At 45.1% G+C, this 19,925-nt stretch overlaps 1 protein-coding gene across 11 annotated transcripts in view; it reads left to right on the top strand.

The window, feature by feature from the left end:
* Positions 1-730: 730 nt before the first annotated feature.
* lrrfip1a (leucine rich repeat (in FLII) interacting protein 1a) overlaps positions 731-19,925 on the top strand; it is a 70,145-nt gene continuing 50,950 nt past the window's right edge. For 4 of the 11 annotated variants that reach the window (XM_063214322.1, XM_063214321.1, XM_063214324.1 and 1 more), the window contains exon 1: positions 732-1,508. In XM_063214322.1, coding sequence (XP_063070392.1) covers positions 1,422-1,508 — 87 coding nt within the window. In that variant the 5' untranslated portion in view covers positions 732-1,421. Of the gene's footprint in view, positions 1,509-19,925 lie in introns of all 11 variants that reach the window. The other 7 variants (XM_063214325.1, XM_063214320.1, XM_063214323.1 and 4 more) reach the window with 4 other exon arrangements.

Below are 19,925 nucleotides of genomic sequence, written 5' to 3'. Positions count from 1 at the left end.
TAATGTGGAGTAACTTTGTTGTGCTTCATTACTTCGTGGGGCACTTTTACATCAATATATGGAAGCCACAACATTTATAGTCGCTTAGGGACTTTAAATTAAGCAAAACTTTCATGTGAAAATCAACAGGAAGTGCCGCCATGTTTTTCTCACTGGCAAAGAGCACGGTTGGTTTGCACGCATGAGCTCCAGGCCAAAACTGAGCGACTGCCACCTTGTGGACACAAGAGGGAATCACAGGAGGGAATCACAATTCAGAAACGCATCACGGGAGGGAAACACATCACGGGAGGGCGGACGGACGGACGGACGGACGGACGGACACCAAAGCCTCTTATAGAGATGCGTGGGACGCATCTAAAAAAACCGAGGTGTTAAAAAAATTGACCTCACATGGAAGTGAACATTAGTAATTTGTCTCATCACTCTAACAGCAACTTGCCAAAGTGTTTTTGACAGTCACTTTTTATTGCAATTGCAATGGAACACTTGGTTAACCAGTAGCCTACAGTTCGTCAGGGCGCACAAAAATGCATTAAAACGCACAGGTTTTTGGACAGGGAGCCAGTGGCCCAAGAGATGAAAATCCAATGATTGAAATGAGTGTGCCTTTAAGAAGTGAGCTACAAGACAAGAGTTCTGTTTTTAGAACTCGCCTCTCATCATTAAAAATAGCATGGAGGGTGTGAGAGAGTGCGATAGCCTCCCCTCCCCAGCTGTGCTGCTGCCTGCAACCTCAACGCAGTACCCCGGAACGTGTATTCATTTCACTCAGAGCTTTATCCGGGTTTGGACCATAGTTTGCCATGCCAGAGTTTGACAGTTCAGCTCTGCAAGTCAAAGAAGAAGGTAGGCCTAGACTCTATTTAGATTAGATCAACCGTCACAGGACATTCTTTCCGTTCAACGCTATTATTTATTCACGGAGTCGACTAGGATTTACAATATTTATTTTAAGTGGAAAACAAAGTTTCACCCAACTGGTAAAGTAAAAGAGACCACTTCAGACCGAAATTGGAATAGTCTGTCCAGTTGCTCGTGCATAGAGATTTGTAGAATATCGTTACAAGGAAATAGGCACGTGCGTTTCGGCGAAACTAAATAGTGCTATGAACGCGTTCCATTGAGCTCAAGTTGACATTTTGCTGCGACCAAGAATCAAGGAAGAGGTCGAAGACGGATGTATCACAATGCAACTTCATTTACGCTTTAGATAATAGCTTTGGACGAGCACTTATTGGGTTTAGTACCTGATTGTGTTTAGTAGGCTGCCTGGGAAAATGTACCTCATCTTTTTCTACTGACTTCTTGTAGTTGACAAACCTACGGCGTCTTTAACGCAGGGCGACGACGCAAAACAGGATATTGTGTTTTTTGTCACCACATTGGAGTAGAGGACAACCTAAAAGGATTAAATCATAATGGGGACTCAAGGACCAGGACGAAAAAGAATCCCCAACAAGGGGCTGACAGCTGAAGAAGATGCCTTGAATGTAATTGCGCGAGAGGTAAGTGGCAACACATGGAGACATTGTTACTTTTCTTCCATTTTCTTCCACTTAACTGGTGGTAAGTTTCTTTGTAGTTGAAGAAGAAGTAGCCATGGTAGAGCGTATAGTTACTACTAATGACATTGCTAGGTAGTTATGCAGTAGGTGACGTTAATGAAGAATGAAGGGGGTTTAAGTGCTCCTCACGAACAAGGCAGCGGGGAGTCAATTGCAACTGAAGCAATACCCTGTAAAAACCCATGTGGTGGATCCATGGCGGTCGAAGGCGGAAAAGTTGAAAGCGAGCTACTTTAGGAGACAGGAACCCTCATCTGCATTCGTATTTCGAGGCTGTGCTGTCTACCCTGCGCTAACCTGCCAGATTCCCCCACCAAAGTTCAGATCTGTCGGTGATGACAAACTGCCGCAGGTGGCCCATCTGACAGGTGCCAGTGTGGTGGCGGGTCGTGTTGTTGCTGGTTTGATTTTGGCACATGGCATGGGTAAGACCAGCAGCAGTGAATCGGCAATATCATGAGCTGAATAAGAGAGAGATGAGATGATCATGAGTATGCTTGCTGAACCATTAATCAGCTGTTCCACCAAATCAACCCCCTCCTTCTGTTTTTGGAAAATGCCCTTATTAAAAAATGTCCCAGAGATACCCAGCCACATTATTTATAGGGTGCGTAGAGACTGCTGCATCTGCTGTGGAGCGTCTACCCTGGACAGGCTGGACGAAGAAGGCCTCGGCGGCCCCATATCTCCAAAGCTGCAGTCGGACGTCTTCCCTCATGAGGGGGGTTCTCTGCTATTAACGTTTGAAATGCATACTGCTGAGACAGCCTCAGGAGCAATTGGCAGTACTAGGTCCTTATTTAAACACTAACCGTTTTAAAACACCCAGTGCAAATCATTTAAGGCCCTCTGACATTAAACAGCTGGCCGGATTAAATTAAGACACCGATGAATTGTGGAAGCGTTGCTTCTTCTAAACACAGGACCAAGACTGATGAAGTGTTAAGAAACAAAATGTCTTCTTCAAGCTCCAAGAAAAGTTAAGTTAGCTAATTGCAGATGTAAACTCATTCGGTTACTTCACCAAACTATCTGAAATAGGCTATTAGCTTTTGGTGTCGATGCACCCTGCTGTAAGCTTTTGCATTCTCACCAGCACCAAACAGGAAGCTGGTAAGATAGCCTATTTGCATGTCATTGCAGTGTGGCAAAGCTCTCGGCAAGAGAACCTCTGCAAGTATTGCACATCATCCTTCCCCTGTGAACACTATACATTACATTCCATTGCATTGCATTACACTTTTATCCAAAGCATCTTTGTTACTTACAGGGTATTGGTATAGTCCCTGGAGTAATGTGGGGGTTAGATGCCTTGGCCAACGGCACTTCAGCCATGGATGGAGGTGTAGCGAGGGTGAGGTAAGGGTGGGATTTGCAACCCTATGATCTGAAGACAACCTCCCTAACTATTTGGCCATGGTCTCTAATGGCATGGTCTCATTTACATCATTAGACATGATATATACCTACATGATTTAGACATTGGATTTTCCTTGCCATACAATACTCAGATGTTTGGTGAGCAGCAGACTACGGAAAACGGTTATTACATTCCAGTGTGTACTCGAAACCCCATCCCCTGTGTCCTTTCACTTGGCAGATAGCCTACCCTAAAGTGTTCCTGACCAAGTCCTTGACACCTTTTCTCTTCTCTGTGCTCCTACACTCTTATGAACGAGGTCAACATCACGAAACTGGCCATACAGGTGACAATGCAGTGAGTGAGAAGTGCAAACTCATTGTGTTTGTGTGTTTGCGCGTGTGTGTGTGTGTGTGTGTTCGCGCGCGCGTGTGCAGATGTGCTGTGGATGTGCGTATGCAGTAGCAAGTAGAATGGCAATGCACCTTTTAAGCACACTCGCACACAGCAGAGTTGACTGAGTCCCACACACACAGGCAGGCAGGCAGGCAGGCAGGCAAGCAGGCAGTCCTCTTGACAAGTCTGGTATGCAGCAGGCCCTGATGAGCTGGCTGATTCTGTAACAAGGCCTTCAAAAATAGACGGCCCTTAAAGATCAGCTGTTGGTGTGGTGCACTGTGTTGTGCAGAAGGATCGGACTGCACTGCACTGCACTGCCCATGGGACCAACTTAGGCCCCTTATCGCCAGGGAATGTAGGGAACGGGGTCACCTATGACAGAACAGAGAGAGAGAGTTTGATACGAGGAAATGATGAGAGAAAGTAGGTTACGTGGGGGGTGGTGGTGGTGGTGGTGGTGGTGTTTTTCCCGGAGAAGCTGGTTTAACTTGGTTGTAGAGAAGGAATGTGTTAACAATTTTTTTCTCTAACCCGCCGAACTTTTTTCTTTTGAAAGGGGGTTCCATCTGGTTAGACTGGTGTATCTCCAGGGCCGAGAGCTGTTGAGTGGTGAGAGTGAAAGGGAGGTGTTCCCTAATGCATAACAGCGGGGAACACTTCAGCCGGCTTAATATGTCCCTGTGATAACTTCGCCACACGTCCCTGAAGTCATGGGATTTTTAAAAAAGTTGTCTCATGTAGACACGTAGCCTGGATTTTACCACACCCTCACACTCTCTCAAGGTTGGGCGATTCACCCGCACAAAAAAATATTAGATATTTTCATTAAAAAACTCTATTCACGATTCAGATCGATTCATCCCCCATTTAAATCAAAATAACTGCTCCCTAGTAACACATATTCGTGGCTGATGTGCACAGGCTTGAGAGGAAATGTATTGTGGAAGGGTAACAGTGTCCTGTGCCTGGACTGTGATTAAAGAATTGGTCGGATAGAGGTTATCAGGTTTGATTTCCTGTTTCCATGTGGAGGGATTCTAGTTCTAGTGGAGGGGTTCTAGTTCTAACCAGTGATATTCTGCACTAATTTCGATTGTGATAAGCAGCGTTGTACTACAAAGCCAATGATCCAATGTAACTGCCCCAGTATCTGCTGTAATGCTCAGTAGGTCAAACAATGCATCAGCTAATTGTCATTAACTGAATAGCTAGAAGTGATGTTTGTTTGGTCTCCCGTGCATCCTAAATGCCGTTGTTATATTTGTACTACTGAACAATGCAGACATGCACTTTAGGAGCTTGATGTTATAATGGAACGGCTCCCTAATGCATTCTAAATCTGTTTTTTTATAGCTTGGTAAATAATGTTGTGGTTATAATGGCAACGCAGTCCACTTAAAAAGGAAGACATTAGTGTCATTTATCAGATGATGGAAGTGGTAGCCTATTCTGTCACAGAGCAATTAATTGCACAGACAGACAAAATTACTTTGCAAGCATCAGCAGAACCACTGTCCCGTGGTAGATGCCAGCTCAAATGACTTGGACGGACGCAGTGTGATGTTTCTAAGAAATCGAGAGGTTTGAAAGGGGGAAAAAAGCAAAGTTTTCTGTAATGTCTAGTGAGGACATCCCATTTGCAGGAAAACACATTCCACAGATCGCAGCAGTTCATGGACATCCCGTTCAGGGTGTCACATCTACATGGTAAGGACTGATCTGGCATTTACAGTAAGCCGTTGTGGTTTAACATGATCTCCATGTCCAATTCTGTGGCTTAGAGTTTTAACACCTCTTAAGGAGCTTTTTACTGAAGTATTTAAAGGCAGTCTTTGTTTTCAATGTGGAAGGTAGTCTTCATTCTACTAGGATCTTGAAAGGGGGTCAAAAGTTTGGACAGATTCACAAGTGGACATTGAAATTGGTGTAGATTGATGTGGTGGGACTAAATGGTTGTGCTGAGATGAAAGGATTGGGGCGAAGACTTTGACAAACTGTGAATGATTGCTGCACGGTTGAAGTGGGGTAACCTAAACCATCATGAAGGTGGGTACACATCCTCCCCCTTCTCTCTCTCTCTCTCTCTCTCACTCTCACTCTCACTCTCTCTCTCTCTCTCTCTCTCTCTCTCTCTCTCACTCTCACTCTCACTCTCACTCTCACTCTCACTCTCCTCTCTCACTCACTCCATTTCATTCATTTCCATTGGAACTCCAGAGTGTCTTTGAATGTTGATGAAAGAAGATGCCTTTGCCATTGGTTATTGATTGACAACATCAAAGAGAATGGCAAAGTCACTAAAATGCACTCTGCGTGAACAGTCCATTTTATAATCTGACATGCAAAACCTGCTGCAGTTTGGGTTTGTTCGATTGTGAGCTAGCTAATCTAATCTATGCCAGTCTGCTATATAATTGAGACCTCCTGTTTTCTTTTCTTAACCCAAGATTGCCCCTTTATTTGGTTCTGTTCAAGCAGGCTAAGTGCATTGTTCTCTTATATTGTTCTCATACAGCACCACAGAATAAAAACCAAGCACCACAAATTGATCACCAGGTGCACATGCATCTATTGTGGGTGGCTCAATGTCTTTTGCCGATAGCATCATGGTGCTTCTTAGTCTGTGGCAAATACTGAAGTGTCTAGACTGGATTGGTCTGAGAAGGTGGATGGAACCACACAGTCTCCTGCACCTTTTTAAAATGGCTTTGGTTCTCCAGTCGTCTTTTTCTCATTGGGGCACTCAAGGCCGGCAGGGTGTCTGGATTAATGTGGTTTTGGAGTTTGACTACAGTAATGGTCACAGTATCCAGTGTTCATTTATTTGCCCCTGCAACAGTTATTTGCCCCATGCACCGACTTTTTGCCCTAGGCAATGCTTTGTTTTTGGTTGGTTGTGAGTGTGGATTAAGACTAGTATTTGAAGCTGCTGGACCTGACTCCAGTGCTGTAATAAAGCAACTTCAACATCCTGGTGTTTTAAGAGGGGTTAGTCTGAACAGCAGAATGGGGGCCAGGGGATCAGGTAGGCATCTTATCATGTGGAAAACATGCACCCCCTGCCCTCTGAACATGGGAAAGCACCTTCTGAAACCCTTGACATGACCTGCTGAGCCACTGAGCCCACTTGAACACTTCACTGCAAAACTTTAGAGGGATATCTAGGTGGTGTAGAGCTGTAGAGTGTACTGAATGGAATTAGAGGTTGAGAAATGCATTGAACTTTCCATGCAATCACCAGATGGGTTTTGCAGAAGAGTATAGGAACATGCAATCAATGATGCAATCTCAAACAAAGGCATTCATGAATAGCGAAATCATCTACCATGTTTATTTTTTATTGTCAATATCTGTGAAGTTTTGCAATGCCTTTCATCAGAGGGAAAGAGGTTGAGTGTCAGGGTATTTTATCAGCATTAAGCTTACACTTCCATGGAAACAGGGAAGGGAATTTTGGAATTCCAAATTGGAATGTGACTAAAATTCCCTTCCCTATTTTCATGGAAGTGTTATGCACATGTGAATAATATTCAATCGGGCCTGAACTGCAGTGTGGGTGGCTGGTAGGCTGGCTGTGTCAATGGCTGAACATTGCGCAACAATACGCACACCTCATGCATTAGTGGAGGCCAAAAAAGAAATCCCCTACCTCACTGTAATGTAAACCCCTGAACGTGAAACACACCACCCCCCTCCACCCCATACCTCACCCTCTACTCCAACACCCTCATAACCCACACTTCCTCTCAAAGCCGTTTGTCTGCCCACCTGCCTTTGGTCATTTACCGTAGAGTGGGAATTTGGCTCTCCATAAAAGGGCGTAGGCATGAACGTGCGTTTTCCTCCTTGTGACGTTGCTCTAGTGCTGATGGTTATCAGCAGTGCTTTCCTCTTTCCTGTTTATCCTGTACGTTGGTTGGAGTAGAGGGGGCTTTCCTTCCCAATCAATGGACAGCTCCTGACTTTGCAAGCCTGCCCCCCGCCCAAGCACTCTTGAATGTGAGACTCCCTGTGTGCCACTGCCAATGTAGTAATTCACGTCGCAGTACATGATGTTTGAGGGTGTAGGAAATTGCACAAAGAACTGTTTTTATTTTAAGAGGCCTCTGGTGGAATGTCACCGTTGTAAATCATTTTCACATCTGTATTATGTAACTGTAGATATTTTTTTGTTTTGTTTTTAAAGAGGAGTGCAAGTCAAGACAGAGAAAATCAGAGACAGAATGTACAGGGTCACATATTGTGAACGAGTGGCCATGCGATAAGGCTGTGGGTCTGCTGACAAGATTGGAATGCTCCGGCCATAGAGTTTAAGAGTCATGCAGTGCATGCATTTGACCTTGGACCATGTTGCTGTTGATAGCGCGACGTGTACATGCTGCAAATGTTTGAATGGGTTTTGGAAAAAATGTATCCCTACTCTTTTTTTCCCCTCCATGTCAACAGACAACATTATGCAAATCATTATGGGTGCAGCCTGGTTTTAGAAGGCTGCAGCATGGCTTAGGGGTATTGGCACTACCCAGTACACTGGGATCTTTTTTAAAAACGCTCCTATTATCTTGCCTTACACTTCATATTTCAGAAAACGGTAGGCCTCCATTTTTTCGGTCTCAAAAGACATTATGCAAATCATAATAGGTGCAGCCTGTTTTTTTATTATAGGGCGGCAACATGGTTTAGGACTACTAGCCTCTGGCAATAAATGGAAACGTAATACTGAACTATGATGCCTTTACAAAAAAGACTTCTATTACCAAGCCTTACATCACATCACACAACATTGTTGTTAGAGTCTCTGTAGGTCCTCATAAAGGTCAAATTATGGTCATATTATGCATGTTATTATTATGTAGTGTGAGTTTTACAGCAGCAACAAAAATAAATGGAATAAAATATCTCAAAACCATTTGCCCATAATGCTCATTGTGGAATTTCTTGAGACTTAAAGCTGCAGAGCAACACATTCACACAACAAAGCGTCAGCACAAGACATACTTTTGTGACACACACAGACAGACACACACACACAACAAATCTGTGTTATGGCTGGCACATTTGAACAATACTTTTTAAAGTCATGCAGCCATAAAAGGTAAGCTTAGCCTTCTTTGTAGAAGCCAGGACATCTTTGAGGGCCTTTTGGAAAATGAGATAGGCACATGGCTCTTTCAGCAACTGGTAGCCTGTTCCAGCCTCAATTGAGCCCCTACCACCACTGAGAACAGTTGTGGTTGTCCAGGAATGTCATTAGCACATAACATTCCTCTAAAAGTAGTGAGGTGGCCACTGGACAAACCATCGGCCTTTATCAGTGGCTTAAAGTAAGTGGCTCTAGAGTCAGACATGCATGCTACAGTACATGTACGGGGATACTGACCGTTTTGGCCGGGCACAGGACAAGGTCATCTCAACGGCCCCCTCACCCAGTATATGCAATGAAATGAGCACCCATATCTGTAGCCCCCTCTCCCTGGGCTCAGGGCAACTGACCCTTAGTCCCCCACCCCCGTCAGCTTCCCTGGGTACGTGATCTGGCATCGGCAGAGAAGGATTTAAATGCACATGGTTGATATCTAGTAACTGTGTGAGTAATTGAATCAGTAGTTTCCTTTGACATTTTATGAGGTACTTCTAGTTCTAATGCGTTCCCAGATCCATTCCTACCCAGGGACCTTGTATTCAGTCATTCTAACAGAACATTGTGTGTGTGCGTGTGGAATGACATGGGAAATGGGAGCCCTTCATGGGTCATGATGCATCAGTGGCAAGACCACATTTTGGGAAGGAAACCTACGAAAGAGGAAACAAAATGCTGCCTCGCCCTGCTTCTCACAAGTCAGAATCGCGGCTCACTCCCAAGCTTTTTACAGACTCTCCTCAACACTCTTGACCAATCGCTCCATTCTCATTTAAACAGGCTTCTACTGCCACTGAATGTACAAGCAACAAGCTTAGTATATGAAGATACTGTAAGTTTAACTGAACTAAACATCCCCATGTAGTAGTCTACGGTTTCCAGCACTCTTCATGAAGTTTGTATTCTGAACTTTCACTATTCTGAACAACCATAACTTACTCAATGGTTATAATAAGTGTATTAAACATGGCACTGCACATGGTAATGGATGTATGCTCTATGAATGCAAGCCTTTATCAAAATGAGTCTTATGGATACAACAGGAGCGGTTAGCTTTTCATTTTTCCCCTTTATTTGATTACAGGTAGGACACAACACAGTAAGACCTGGCTATTGCGAGGGTTACTGATCGGTTTTAATGTGACCTTCCCAGGTTGACATATGACATCCTACTCTCTAGCAAGAATACCCAATAGGCCTACAACCACCAGCCACAATTCTCCCCTCTTCTATCTCCACTTTCACAAAAAAGCCCCCAACATTCTCATGTCACAATGGCACCCACCCACTGTTGGGGTCCTCCATCCCCCCAGGCCACACTATAAAATTGACATGTCTCACCACACCACAGAGTGAAAAAATGAAACACCACAAAATCCCCTCGCACTGCTTTTGTCACGGCATCAATGTGCCATTCTTCCTGAAGCCATTCTCGGAGTGGAGTTTCAAGCCCCCTCTGGGTATTTTGGTCTAGAACCATGAACAATGGACATGAGTCAGAAGCACATAATTTTTAATGTCTTCTGGTCTGGTCTGGGAGATGGTAGCCATGGATTGTGTTAAGTCACTGTTGACTTCTTATCAAGAACAATGGTTTTAGCTTAAAATGGACCCTCATCATCATACTTAACATAATTTAAAGCTACAGTGTGTAATATTTTCAGTAGATCATTCTCAAATTGTGCGATTTCTGTTCAAAAACGAGTTGTTTCTCATGGCTATTTTTACCACCACCATCAATATCCAGGTTTTCCACTCACTTTTGCCAAGATTCGAGCCCGAAGTCATAATGACTGCCATCATTTCGCACACAAGCAGCAGCAGCAGCAGCAGTCTTGTGATGAGAGCAGAAGCCTCAATGTCATCCTTGAAGTTGCACCCTTAAGACTTGCAGGGTTATTTATTTCTCTGTTATCATTATGTCTGGTGCTGCTTGGCTTTGCCTTACTGTGCAGCTGGGACTGGTGCATGGGTGTGGGTATGAGCAGGGAAGCCAATAGGTGTAGACAACAGGGTCAGTTGTTCCAGACCCTGAAATTGGGTTTTCAGTACATTGTATTGGATGGGGGGGCTTTCAGATGATGTTGTCCTGGTCCCGGCAAAAAGCTGTCAGCGGCCCTGCGTATGAGTGGCCCTGCCTGGTGCTGCTGTTACATTCTTTTCTGCCAGCCTAAGTTTTCCAGTCTGGTTCTCTTTATCTGACCATGGTCTTTTAAAGGCACTTCTAATTTTGGCCTAGTGGTGGAAAAAAAAAAACGGGAGTTTCGGAAACAAGACTTTTTTTGTGGGTGCAAATCCACCATGTACTGAGCAGATGGTGAGGGGATTTGGTGTTTATTTGACATGGCAGCCAGACCAAAGGAAAAGCTTTCAAGCCTTTCATCAGCTTTGGATTGTTTCTCTTTTGTGTCCAAACATTAACAGGCTGGCTGGCCTGCTTTGGTTGGCAGGGTGGGGCGTAGACGTTTTTAGGCCTCACGTAACTTCATCAACAACTTTTCATCTAACTGAATTCTTTATTATAGAATGTGCGATGAAAAGAGTGTGTGTCTGCCTGTGTTGTTGTGTCTCGCTGAAAACATTTGGAACAATCGTCCTTGCGGGAAGCTGGTCGCAAATGAGCCAGTAATCAAGAACTCGCAGCAGGGTCGCCATGGAAATGAGTCCTCCTGGAATTGTTTGTTTGTGTGCATTCTAAGTGAGTGTGTTTGCGAGGAGGGGAGAAAAAGACAGACAGAAAAAGGGAGGGAAGCCGGAGGAGGGAGAGCGAGCGAGCGAGAGAGAGAGAGAGAGAGAATTTCCCAGACAGCTTTGCACATTCATAAGTGTGAGCCTGTGTAGAATGATGTGGGCCTGTGTGCCATGCCATTGCCATGGAATGCTCATGCATCCGCCCCTTGTCCCCTCAGTGTGCCCTATGAGAGACGCAGCAGCTGCCTGGACATACTCACCTCCTACTCACCACCACATAGCTTTTGTGGGAGAGGAAGAGAGATACCAGAGGGAGTTGGGGAGAGAGGAAGAGAATTGGGGGAGCAGGAGAGCGAGAGAGAGAGAGAGAGAGAGCAAGTGATAAAGAGCGAAGGAGGGAGAATGAAATGGGAAGAGAAGGAGCGATAGGGAAAGTAAATGAGGAGGAAGCAGGAGTAAGCCTGGAGGCGGAGAGAAAGAGGAGGGTTGTTCATCCATTCATCCGTTCATCATTGTTGTTTATCCATTTGTTAAGCACTTTGAGCTACATGCCTTGTATGAAATTGTGCTATACAAATACAGTTGTTATTATTATTCTCTAAAGGTGCTGCCCTCTAATAAAGAAATTGAAAATTGAAGAGGGCCAGTGGGAGGCGGAGAGAAGGCACAGCAAGACGGGAAGAGGGATAGAAGCGGAGATATGGGTTGTTCTTGATGACTGTGGCATCTGTCAGCTGAGGCAGCAGCAGACTAAAACCTCCTGGCTGTCAGCAGCCTGTTGTCTGTAAGTCGGTGTGATGTCATGTCACACCTCACTTAGCAAGGGCACAACCATTTTGAAAAGGGGGAAACATTTACACGAGTTCTCATCTGTTGTCATTCTCTCCCCCAACTCATGAAATAGCAAAGCTGACAAACCAGGGGTGCATTTCTGGAAAGCGTATTTGCTAACTATGTTAGCTACTTTGCTGGTTGCAATACAATTTCCCATTGGCAACTACCGAAGTTGCTAACTGCTAACAACTACGCTTTCTTGAAATGCACCCCAGTATTTTGGTCATACCGTGCACTACGCCTTTTCATTTTCATACAAGCAGCAGTGGGGATGAAAATGGCATTCTTTCTTCCCAAAATAAATATGGCTGCCAGTTGATAACGTGAAAAATGACCAGATGTCGGACTTCAAGAACGGGTCTGTGAGAGACAGGATGCAGCCTCCCGCCTGTGCTCAGACGGAACAGCCCCTTAGGAGGCCTCTTATCAGGGCATTCTCCTCCATAGAGGGGCTGATCTCAAGAAGACTGATCATCTGGTTTATGTATGTGTCGGTTGGTCTTTGTCTGTAGTTAGTAGTAGTAGTAATTGTGTGTTTTGCATGTTTAGAATTTGTTTTGGTGGAATTGAGGAACACTTCAATCTGAACTGAACAATATTGAGGAAAAGACCCACCCCTAATTTTTAAATGGAGGATTAAAAGGCTGCTGTGGGCCTGATTTCTCCTCTGACTCTACTGCGCTTTGTCAGACTTTGTGCAGTTATTATCCACTCCACATTTTCATAAGCGGCCATTGAAAACACACACACACACACACACACACACACACACACACACACACACACACACACACACACACACACACACACACCAGCAGGGTGCCTTTTGGTGCACAAAAAACCCTCTGCCAGCTGAACAGCCGCCAGTCAGGCGAACAACTGCAGTGCTGGAAGGGCACTTTAGGTCATACGTACATAGGCTGGCAATAGGTTGAGGCAGAGGCGACACAGTGTTTATGTTATGAAGCTATGCAGGGGTGCATTTCTCCACAACGTCGTTGCTAACTAAGTTAGCAACTTAATTGGTTTTCCCATTGGAAACCTGGTTAGTTGCTAACTGGTTAGCAACAATGCTTTCGAGAAACTGGGTCCTAGGGTGCGTTTCTCGACAACATTGTTGCTAATTAGTTAGCCACTTACTTGGTTGCAATGCAATTTCCAATTGGAAACCTAGTAAGTTCCTTACTGGTTAGCAACGATGCTTTCGAGGAACGGGGTCCTGGGGTGTGTTTCTCGACAACATTTTTGCTAACTAAGTTAGCAACTTGGTTGGTTGCAATGCAATTTCCAATTAGAAACCTAGTACGTTGCTAACTGGTTGGCAACAATGCTCTTGAGAAACAGGGTCCTGTATGAGATAAAGGAAGTGTTCGCTGTTCTAGATGTCACTGGAAGAATGGGGTTTAGGGACCGGGTTGGTTTGTGTCATCATGCTATTGGCAATCTCTGGTAGGGGTGGGCGGTATGGCCAAAAATGTATACCTCGGTATAATTTTAGCCACGGTATATATCACGGTATATATCACGGTATTTTACATTTGTGTAAAATGTAAGCATTCCGTCGCAAAATGTACAAAACACCTTTTTTTTTTTACTTTTGCATTTGCATTTTTTAAACATTTGCATTTTTGTAATGTGTGTGAATTCTTGCTATTCAAATCTTTTGAAAACAAACAAAAACTATGTAAAATGCTACAACACTGTCAATTTCACCAAGTCTAGACGGGGTTAAACTAGGGAAGGGAGGGGTGTCAAACTGAACATGGATTTTATCCAATAAATCGTTCATTTGACCTTTTTTTCTATTTCTGGAGTTGCTGGGGGTAATTTGGAAATGTGTGCTTGCATCTGTGATTATGCCAAGCCTAATGGTTCAGCTGTTATTGTTAAAGTTTTAAAAAAACGAACTTTCACATGAGGCAGCTAGCAATGCATTGTAGAACTAATGCATTTAAATGGCAGCTATCACTGCAGCAGCGGTTAGCGTGCTAACGTTAGCGAAATCGCTAAATCACATTTTAAACAGTGGACAGTCATTTAAGTTACTAACACCCAGCCAGATATCGTGAATGATATTATCTCACCTGGACACAGTAACATACAGTAAGGCTGGCGCAAATGTAAAGCAACCAGTAGCACATAGATTTAGCACATTTCTGTTGTCAGACACCAGCATTGACATGAATGACTTGGGCTGTTAGCTTGCTAACTTGCTTTTCACACACCACTGTACATTAAATTGTGGAGACCAGAATCGAAATCACATACAGTTTAAAACAATAGTTCACTACACTAACTATACATTTTACAATTAAAGCTTAAATGAAATTGTGCTTCTGTTCTACAACCACATTCTTTTGCTACTACGAGAGACAGTCTTGTGGATGTTCAAAACGTTGTCTATTACTGCCATCTGCAGGACGCAATGCGCTATGGCGGTAGAGCGGTATGGACAAAATCCATACCTTGGGGGAAAAAATACCTCGCACGATAGTATACCGTCCATACCGCGCACTCCTAATCTCTGGAACCATTATGATGGACTACATCTGCCGTAGTCCTGGCAGGCTACACGCAGGCTACCACCATTGGCCTATGAAGGTGAGCTTGGGTAGTGATGCTATGTGACTGGCAGATTTCTACACAGAGTGGCTCAGACAGATGAGTAGTGCATACAGCAGCAATCGGGCCGAATGGGAGCAATATTCTGTGCCTCCTTTCATCTTCCTAGTCACTGGCAACTCATATAGGTCACTCAGTAGAAAATAGCTGGGAGGGAGGAGGACAGTGGAGGGAGATGCAAAGAGAGGAGAGGGGTGCAGCGTAGAAGAGAAGAGGAGAGATGAGATCAGAGAGGAGGGGAGCGAATGAGGATGAAGGAGAGTAGCATCTGGATGAGGGAGGGAGAGAGAGAGAGAGAGGGAGGGAGGGAGGGAGAGAGAGGGGGGGGGGACGGAGGGATGGAGAGAGGGAGAGGTGCGACAAGCATCCCTCTCATCCCTTCGGACCTGCCACTCTCTCTGGGAGGGCGAGAGGCTGAGGTGAGGCCCTGTACTGGTGCTGTGGTGCTCCAGCCCAGCCAGGCCGTGAGGATGTGTGGGAACGTGGAGGACCCCGCTTTCCATTTGCTGACCAACGCTGACGTCATGCTCTATTTTGAGACCTGCAGGAAGGTAGAGTGTGTGTGTGTGTGTGTTTGTGCGTGCGTGTGCATGTGTGCGCGTGTGTATGCCTGCCTGTGTGCGTGCGCATGCACGCGCAAGAGAGAGAATGTGTGATTCAGCAGGTGTCCTGAGTTGTATAGGTTACCTGAGGTATACAGTGTTATTGTAATATAATGGTACTAGCTAAGCAGAATGTTAGTGTGCCGATAAGCTAAAGACTGTGTGTGCGTGTGCTTTCTCTCTCTCTCTCTCTCTCTCTCTCTCTCTCTCTCTCTCTCTCTCTCTCTCTCTCTCTCTCTCTCTCTCTGTGTGTGTGCATGTGGTGAGTCTGTGGTCTCTCCATGAGCGGCAGGAAAGGGTGTGAGGGCTGACTTGTGAATGACTCAACTGTCTGAAACACCAAAGGCTGCGAAGGAATAATCGCACAGACCTTTGTTCTGCTCTCTCCTGTGGCACCAAACATGAAGTAAACCAAACTCACTGCTGGGTCTATTCAGACTGTTAACCTTGGGCTTAATCATTGATTTCAGTAGCACTGTTGTGGAATTCAGTAGTACGCTTATGTTTGTTTTTTCTTTTTCGTGTTTCACAGTGAGTCTCGGTTCGTTGCTAACTAAGTTAAGCTAAGCTTTCGAGAAATGGGGTCCTGGTTGTCTCTGGTTGTTTCTGTCCAGTGTATATAGCCCTGGTCTGTCCATAGTTTAAACTTGAGGCTGAGGAAGGTAAACACAAGATTATGTTTTGCCCCATAACTACAGTAGGCCTAGCCTGAGATCGATGTTAGCGACATTTCAGTATGATATCATTTTTTTTTCTTTTGCATTTCCTGGTTAACTGCATTGTTGTTGACATGCTCCATAGGCTATAGCAACATGGTCTGCATGGGTGGGGGACAGTGGTTGAGCGTGCTCTCTGTGTGTTTAGGCTGGAGGTTCGGATGTGAGTTTACACAGACTAAAGGGACCCAACACAGCACAGGACAGCGTTGGCCTAGATCTTTTATGTACACTTGCCCCAGCACTTGGCGGACATATTGGTGACGCCTTCAAGCATCTATTTTGGGATAATGGGACCAGGCGCTATCTAAATTAATGGCGAGACGAGATATGCACTGTCTGAGCAACATTTTTTTAAATGCTTAAATTCTCTAAAAGGTGATTACTGGAAATCTTGTTTTTTGGAAAAACAAAGCTTTAATAGCCCATTTCTCACAACTTATTTTGAACATTGAACAGTTGAAGGTGTTGCTGAAGGGAAGATAAGGAGTTTTTTTCCCCAGGGGTTTGAGAGGACGGACCAGGGGATAAATGTGGGAACAGCTTTACCAGACAGTTGCCCCATTTCAGACAGCAGCACAACAGTAGTTGGACATTTTATACACAGTATTCATGAAAAACAAACAAATGAAAGTAGGGGATACATCCTCGGCCTCAGTGTTGTTTTCTTTGGCTGGTGTCTATGGCATGGAGTTTGCCCAGGAGGCACTAGCATCTCCAGATGTCCTTATCCTTACATGACTGCTTCTGAAGAATCATGTTGATTAAGTCTCCACCTAATAATGCAGTGTGCATGTTCCCTAGATGAAATGGCAACAATCTGTGGTATGTCTTTCTGTCTTAGAAATCAGAAAGGGATGAGTAAATGCAATGTGAAGAAGTAAACACATTCATTATCCATTCATGCAGATTTAACAGCATACAGCAGTGCAGATAGTTCTAGATATAATCACTTATGGAGAAAAAAACACACATCAATACAGGGTTGCTGGGACGAAGTCATTTGAAAAAGCCCCCTCACCCAACTATGTAATGAGGACCCAATTCTGGGCCCCCTCTCCCCCTTGGCCCGGAAGAACTGACCTGTTTTGCCCCCCTGTCGACTTCTCTGCCTGAGAATATGCATGACATAATTCTATGACGGGCATACTGACAATGGCAGACCTCTCCTGTACTTTCTGTATTCAATCCCCATCCATCTGTAAGGTGTGTTACATGTTTGTAGTATACTGCAGAAGCAAGGGACAGCACTCTCAGATTTTGACTTATTTATTCGCCCACTAAAGTTAGAAAGAGCCCTCCTTCAGGATCTCAGCCCAAAATGAATAAATGACGCAATACCTGGGAGGGCTGTACTTTTTGTTTTTCAGTATAGAGCTAAACTATTTCTTGTGTAGGTTCCAGCACCCAGTTAAAGACCTTAAAGGTTGGGTGTGTTATTTTAACCATATGAAAGTAAAACCGTAAAAAGTATGTTTATATGTGCTTTTTTGAAAACATTTTGGTAACAATACCTTTTCTTGACTGTTGTGTGTTTGAGCCAGCGTTCTCTTTAGTGTCTGCCCTGACATTGTCCACTCACCCACAGGATGTTGCCTCACTCATGATGTCAGCACTTCCTGTGTGAGTAACTGTTTCCTGTGAGCCCTGATCACTAGGCCTCAGAATGACTCAAACGTGTGTATTTTACTTCACTCACAGTGTTGGAAATGAAGGGAGAATAGAGGTAGCCTACAACGTACAAATCGAGACCTATTCAAGTGTCTTTCAACACCTTTTCGTGCCATCACATGCTACAGTACATTAAATTGATGTATGATCATAAAACAGCCCATTACATCACGTGGTAGCTCACAATGTTGCATTGTTTCACTCTGGGCGTAATATAGCAGTTGTGTTGTGTAGACCCAAAACAAAGAGCACTGTTGAGGTGATTCCAGCCAGTACGGGACGTCCTGCATAGGAGAGCCAATAACCTTGATTAAATACAAGCCGTGTCTCATTTAGTTGTATTAATGAAGAGAGGGGCTACCCATTCTGAGTAATGCTCTTGAGGAGACAGAGAGACTGGGGCAGCGAAACACGGAGACAGAGACAAACACACAGACGTATAGAGACACAGACAGACAGACAGACAGACAGACAGACAGACAGACAGACAGACAGACAGACAGACAGACAGACAGACAGACAGACAGACAGACAGACAGACAGACAGGCAGGCAGGCAGGCAGGCAGGCATCGAGGAACAGACAGACCGAGACATTCCAGAGCATCCCTTAGGGTTTTCAGGCCGACTAGAACAGAGCTGGTGCTGGTGCCCGCACCAGTTGAGTTCGGCACTGAAGTGCTCATCTGCGAACCGCCCGTGTTCATACCCCGGCTCTGAACTTTTTCCGCACGTGTCTATTTTACCAGGATGAACCTGCTGATGGCCACGTTGTCGTCGTCATGGTTCGCGGAGAAAAAACAAGTATTTTGTGGTTAGCATAGCAAACCAACTCTCAGGTTCGCGAACGTTAAGATCTGTGACATGAACACAATGGCCGGTTCACAATAAGTTGCAGGAACGGGCACGGTTCTCAGTCGGCCTGAATGCGCCACCTGAGAGAGAGACTGGCACACAGACAGAAGAGGCTTACAGCTACTTTGCGACTACCTGGTTGTACAGAAGGCTCATGCGAGGAGAAGAGAGGTTTATGTTGAGGGAGAGCGAGAGAGAGAGAGAGAGAGAGGGCTGACTGGCTGACTGGCTGGCTGGATGGCTGACAGAAGTCTCTGGTTATGGGGAGAGGTCTAGTTGTATGCTGCAGCAAGAGAGCTGGATAGCTTACTGTAGACGGTGTGGTAGACCATGGGGAGAGGCTTTTTATGTGGTGTATGCATCTGCAGCATCACGGATACACTCAGGACAGAGGTGGATAGAGGGAGGAAGACAGACAGACAAGGGCAGAGAGGAGGATAGCTGGCTGTAGACTGTGGTAGGCCATGGAGAGAAGCTATATGTGTGGTGGTGTATGCGTTTGCTAACTTGACTCTTGCCAGCTAATAAGTTTGCCTTCATCTTCACGATACCATGTGGGAACCCCCCAACAAAGACACATTTTCGAATGATGCTCCTTACCAAAAATCCTTGCTTGTGATTGGATTAACAACCTCTACGCATCTTTACTGATGTGCCACTTCACATTGAGATCACATTGAACTCGACCCGTGACACAGCTTAGAACATCAGGTGCAAGAAAAGCCACCCATCTATGTAAAATCCCACCAGGTGATCCTGATTGGCTCCTTCGTTTAGCAATATTCCAGATTTTCACGGTCCACAGATGGCTCCATTAAGTGTGCGTGTAGTTTGGCGAAACACAGCTAGATGGCGTATGTCAGGTTATGCGTTTGCAGCATCACGGGAACTCCCCAGGACAGACGCATATATAGAGAGATGGATCGAGAAAAGGCTGGCTGACTGTGGTCCGTAGTAGGCCATGGCGAGAGGCTGTTTATGTATGCATATGCAACATCATCGGTACTCCCAGGCCAGAGCCTGGTGGATATATCTGGCGTCAGTCAGGCAGCTGCTTCCTTGGGAAAGCCCTTAAGACGGGAACGCCGGGAAATAACACACCCCGGTCCCAAAGACACTGACATTTTGCAGCCCTGGCGTAGAGGGGTGCATTCTGGGTATCTGGTGGGTTGGGTAATAGCCTGCTCCGCATCAAAGGGGTGGGAGAGCTTAGCACAGGAAGTGTTGGGCAACAGATGGTTGCTAAAATGTTTAGAGTTTCTTTCTCTCTCTCTCTCTCTCTCTCTCTCTCTCTCTCTCTCTCTCTCTCTCTCTCTCTCTCTCTCTCTCTCTCTCTCTCTCTCTCTATCTATCTCTCTCTCTCTCGCCTCTTCATTGACCTCTTGATGAAGGCGTGAAACCCACATATGAAAGTGTTTTTTAACAGTATACATACAGTATGTGTGTGCGTTGTCTGTGTGTGGATACAT

The sequence above is a fragment of the Engraulis encrasicolus genome, chromosome 13 (assembly GCF_034702125.1).
Source record: "Engraulis encrasicolus isolate BLACKSEA-1 chromosome 13, IST_EnEncr_1.0, whole genome shotgun sequence".
NCBI classification, from domain to species: Eukaryota; Metazoa; Chordata; class Actinopteri; order Clupeiformes; family Engraulidae; genus Engraulis; species Engraulis encrasicolus.
The sequence above is the reverse complement of the archived record's forward strand: the minus strand, read 5'-3'. Positions and strand labels throughout refer to the sequence as shown.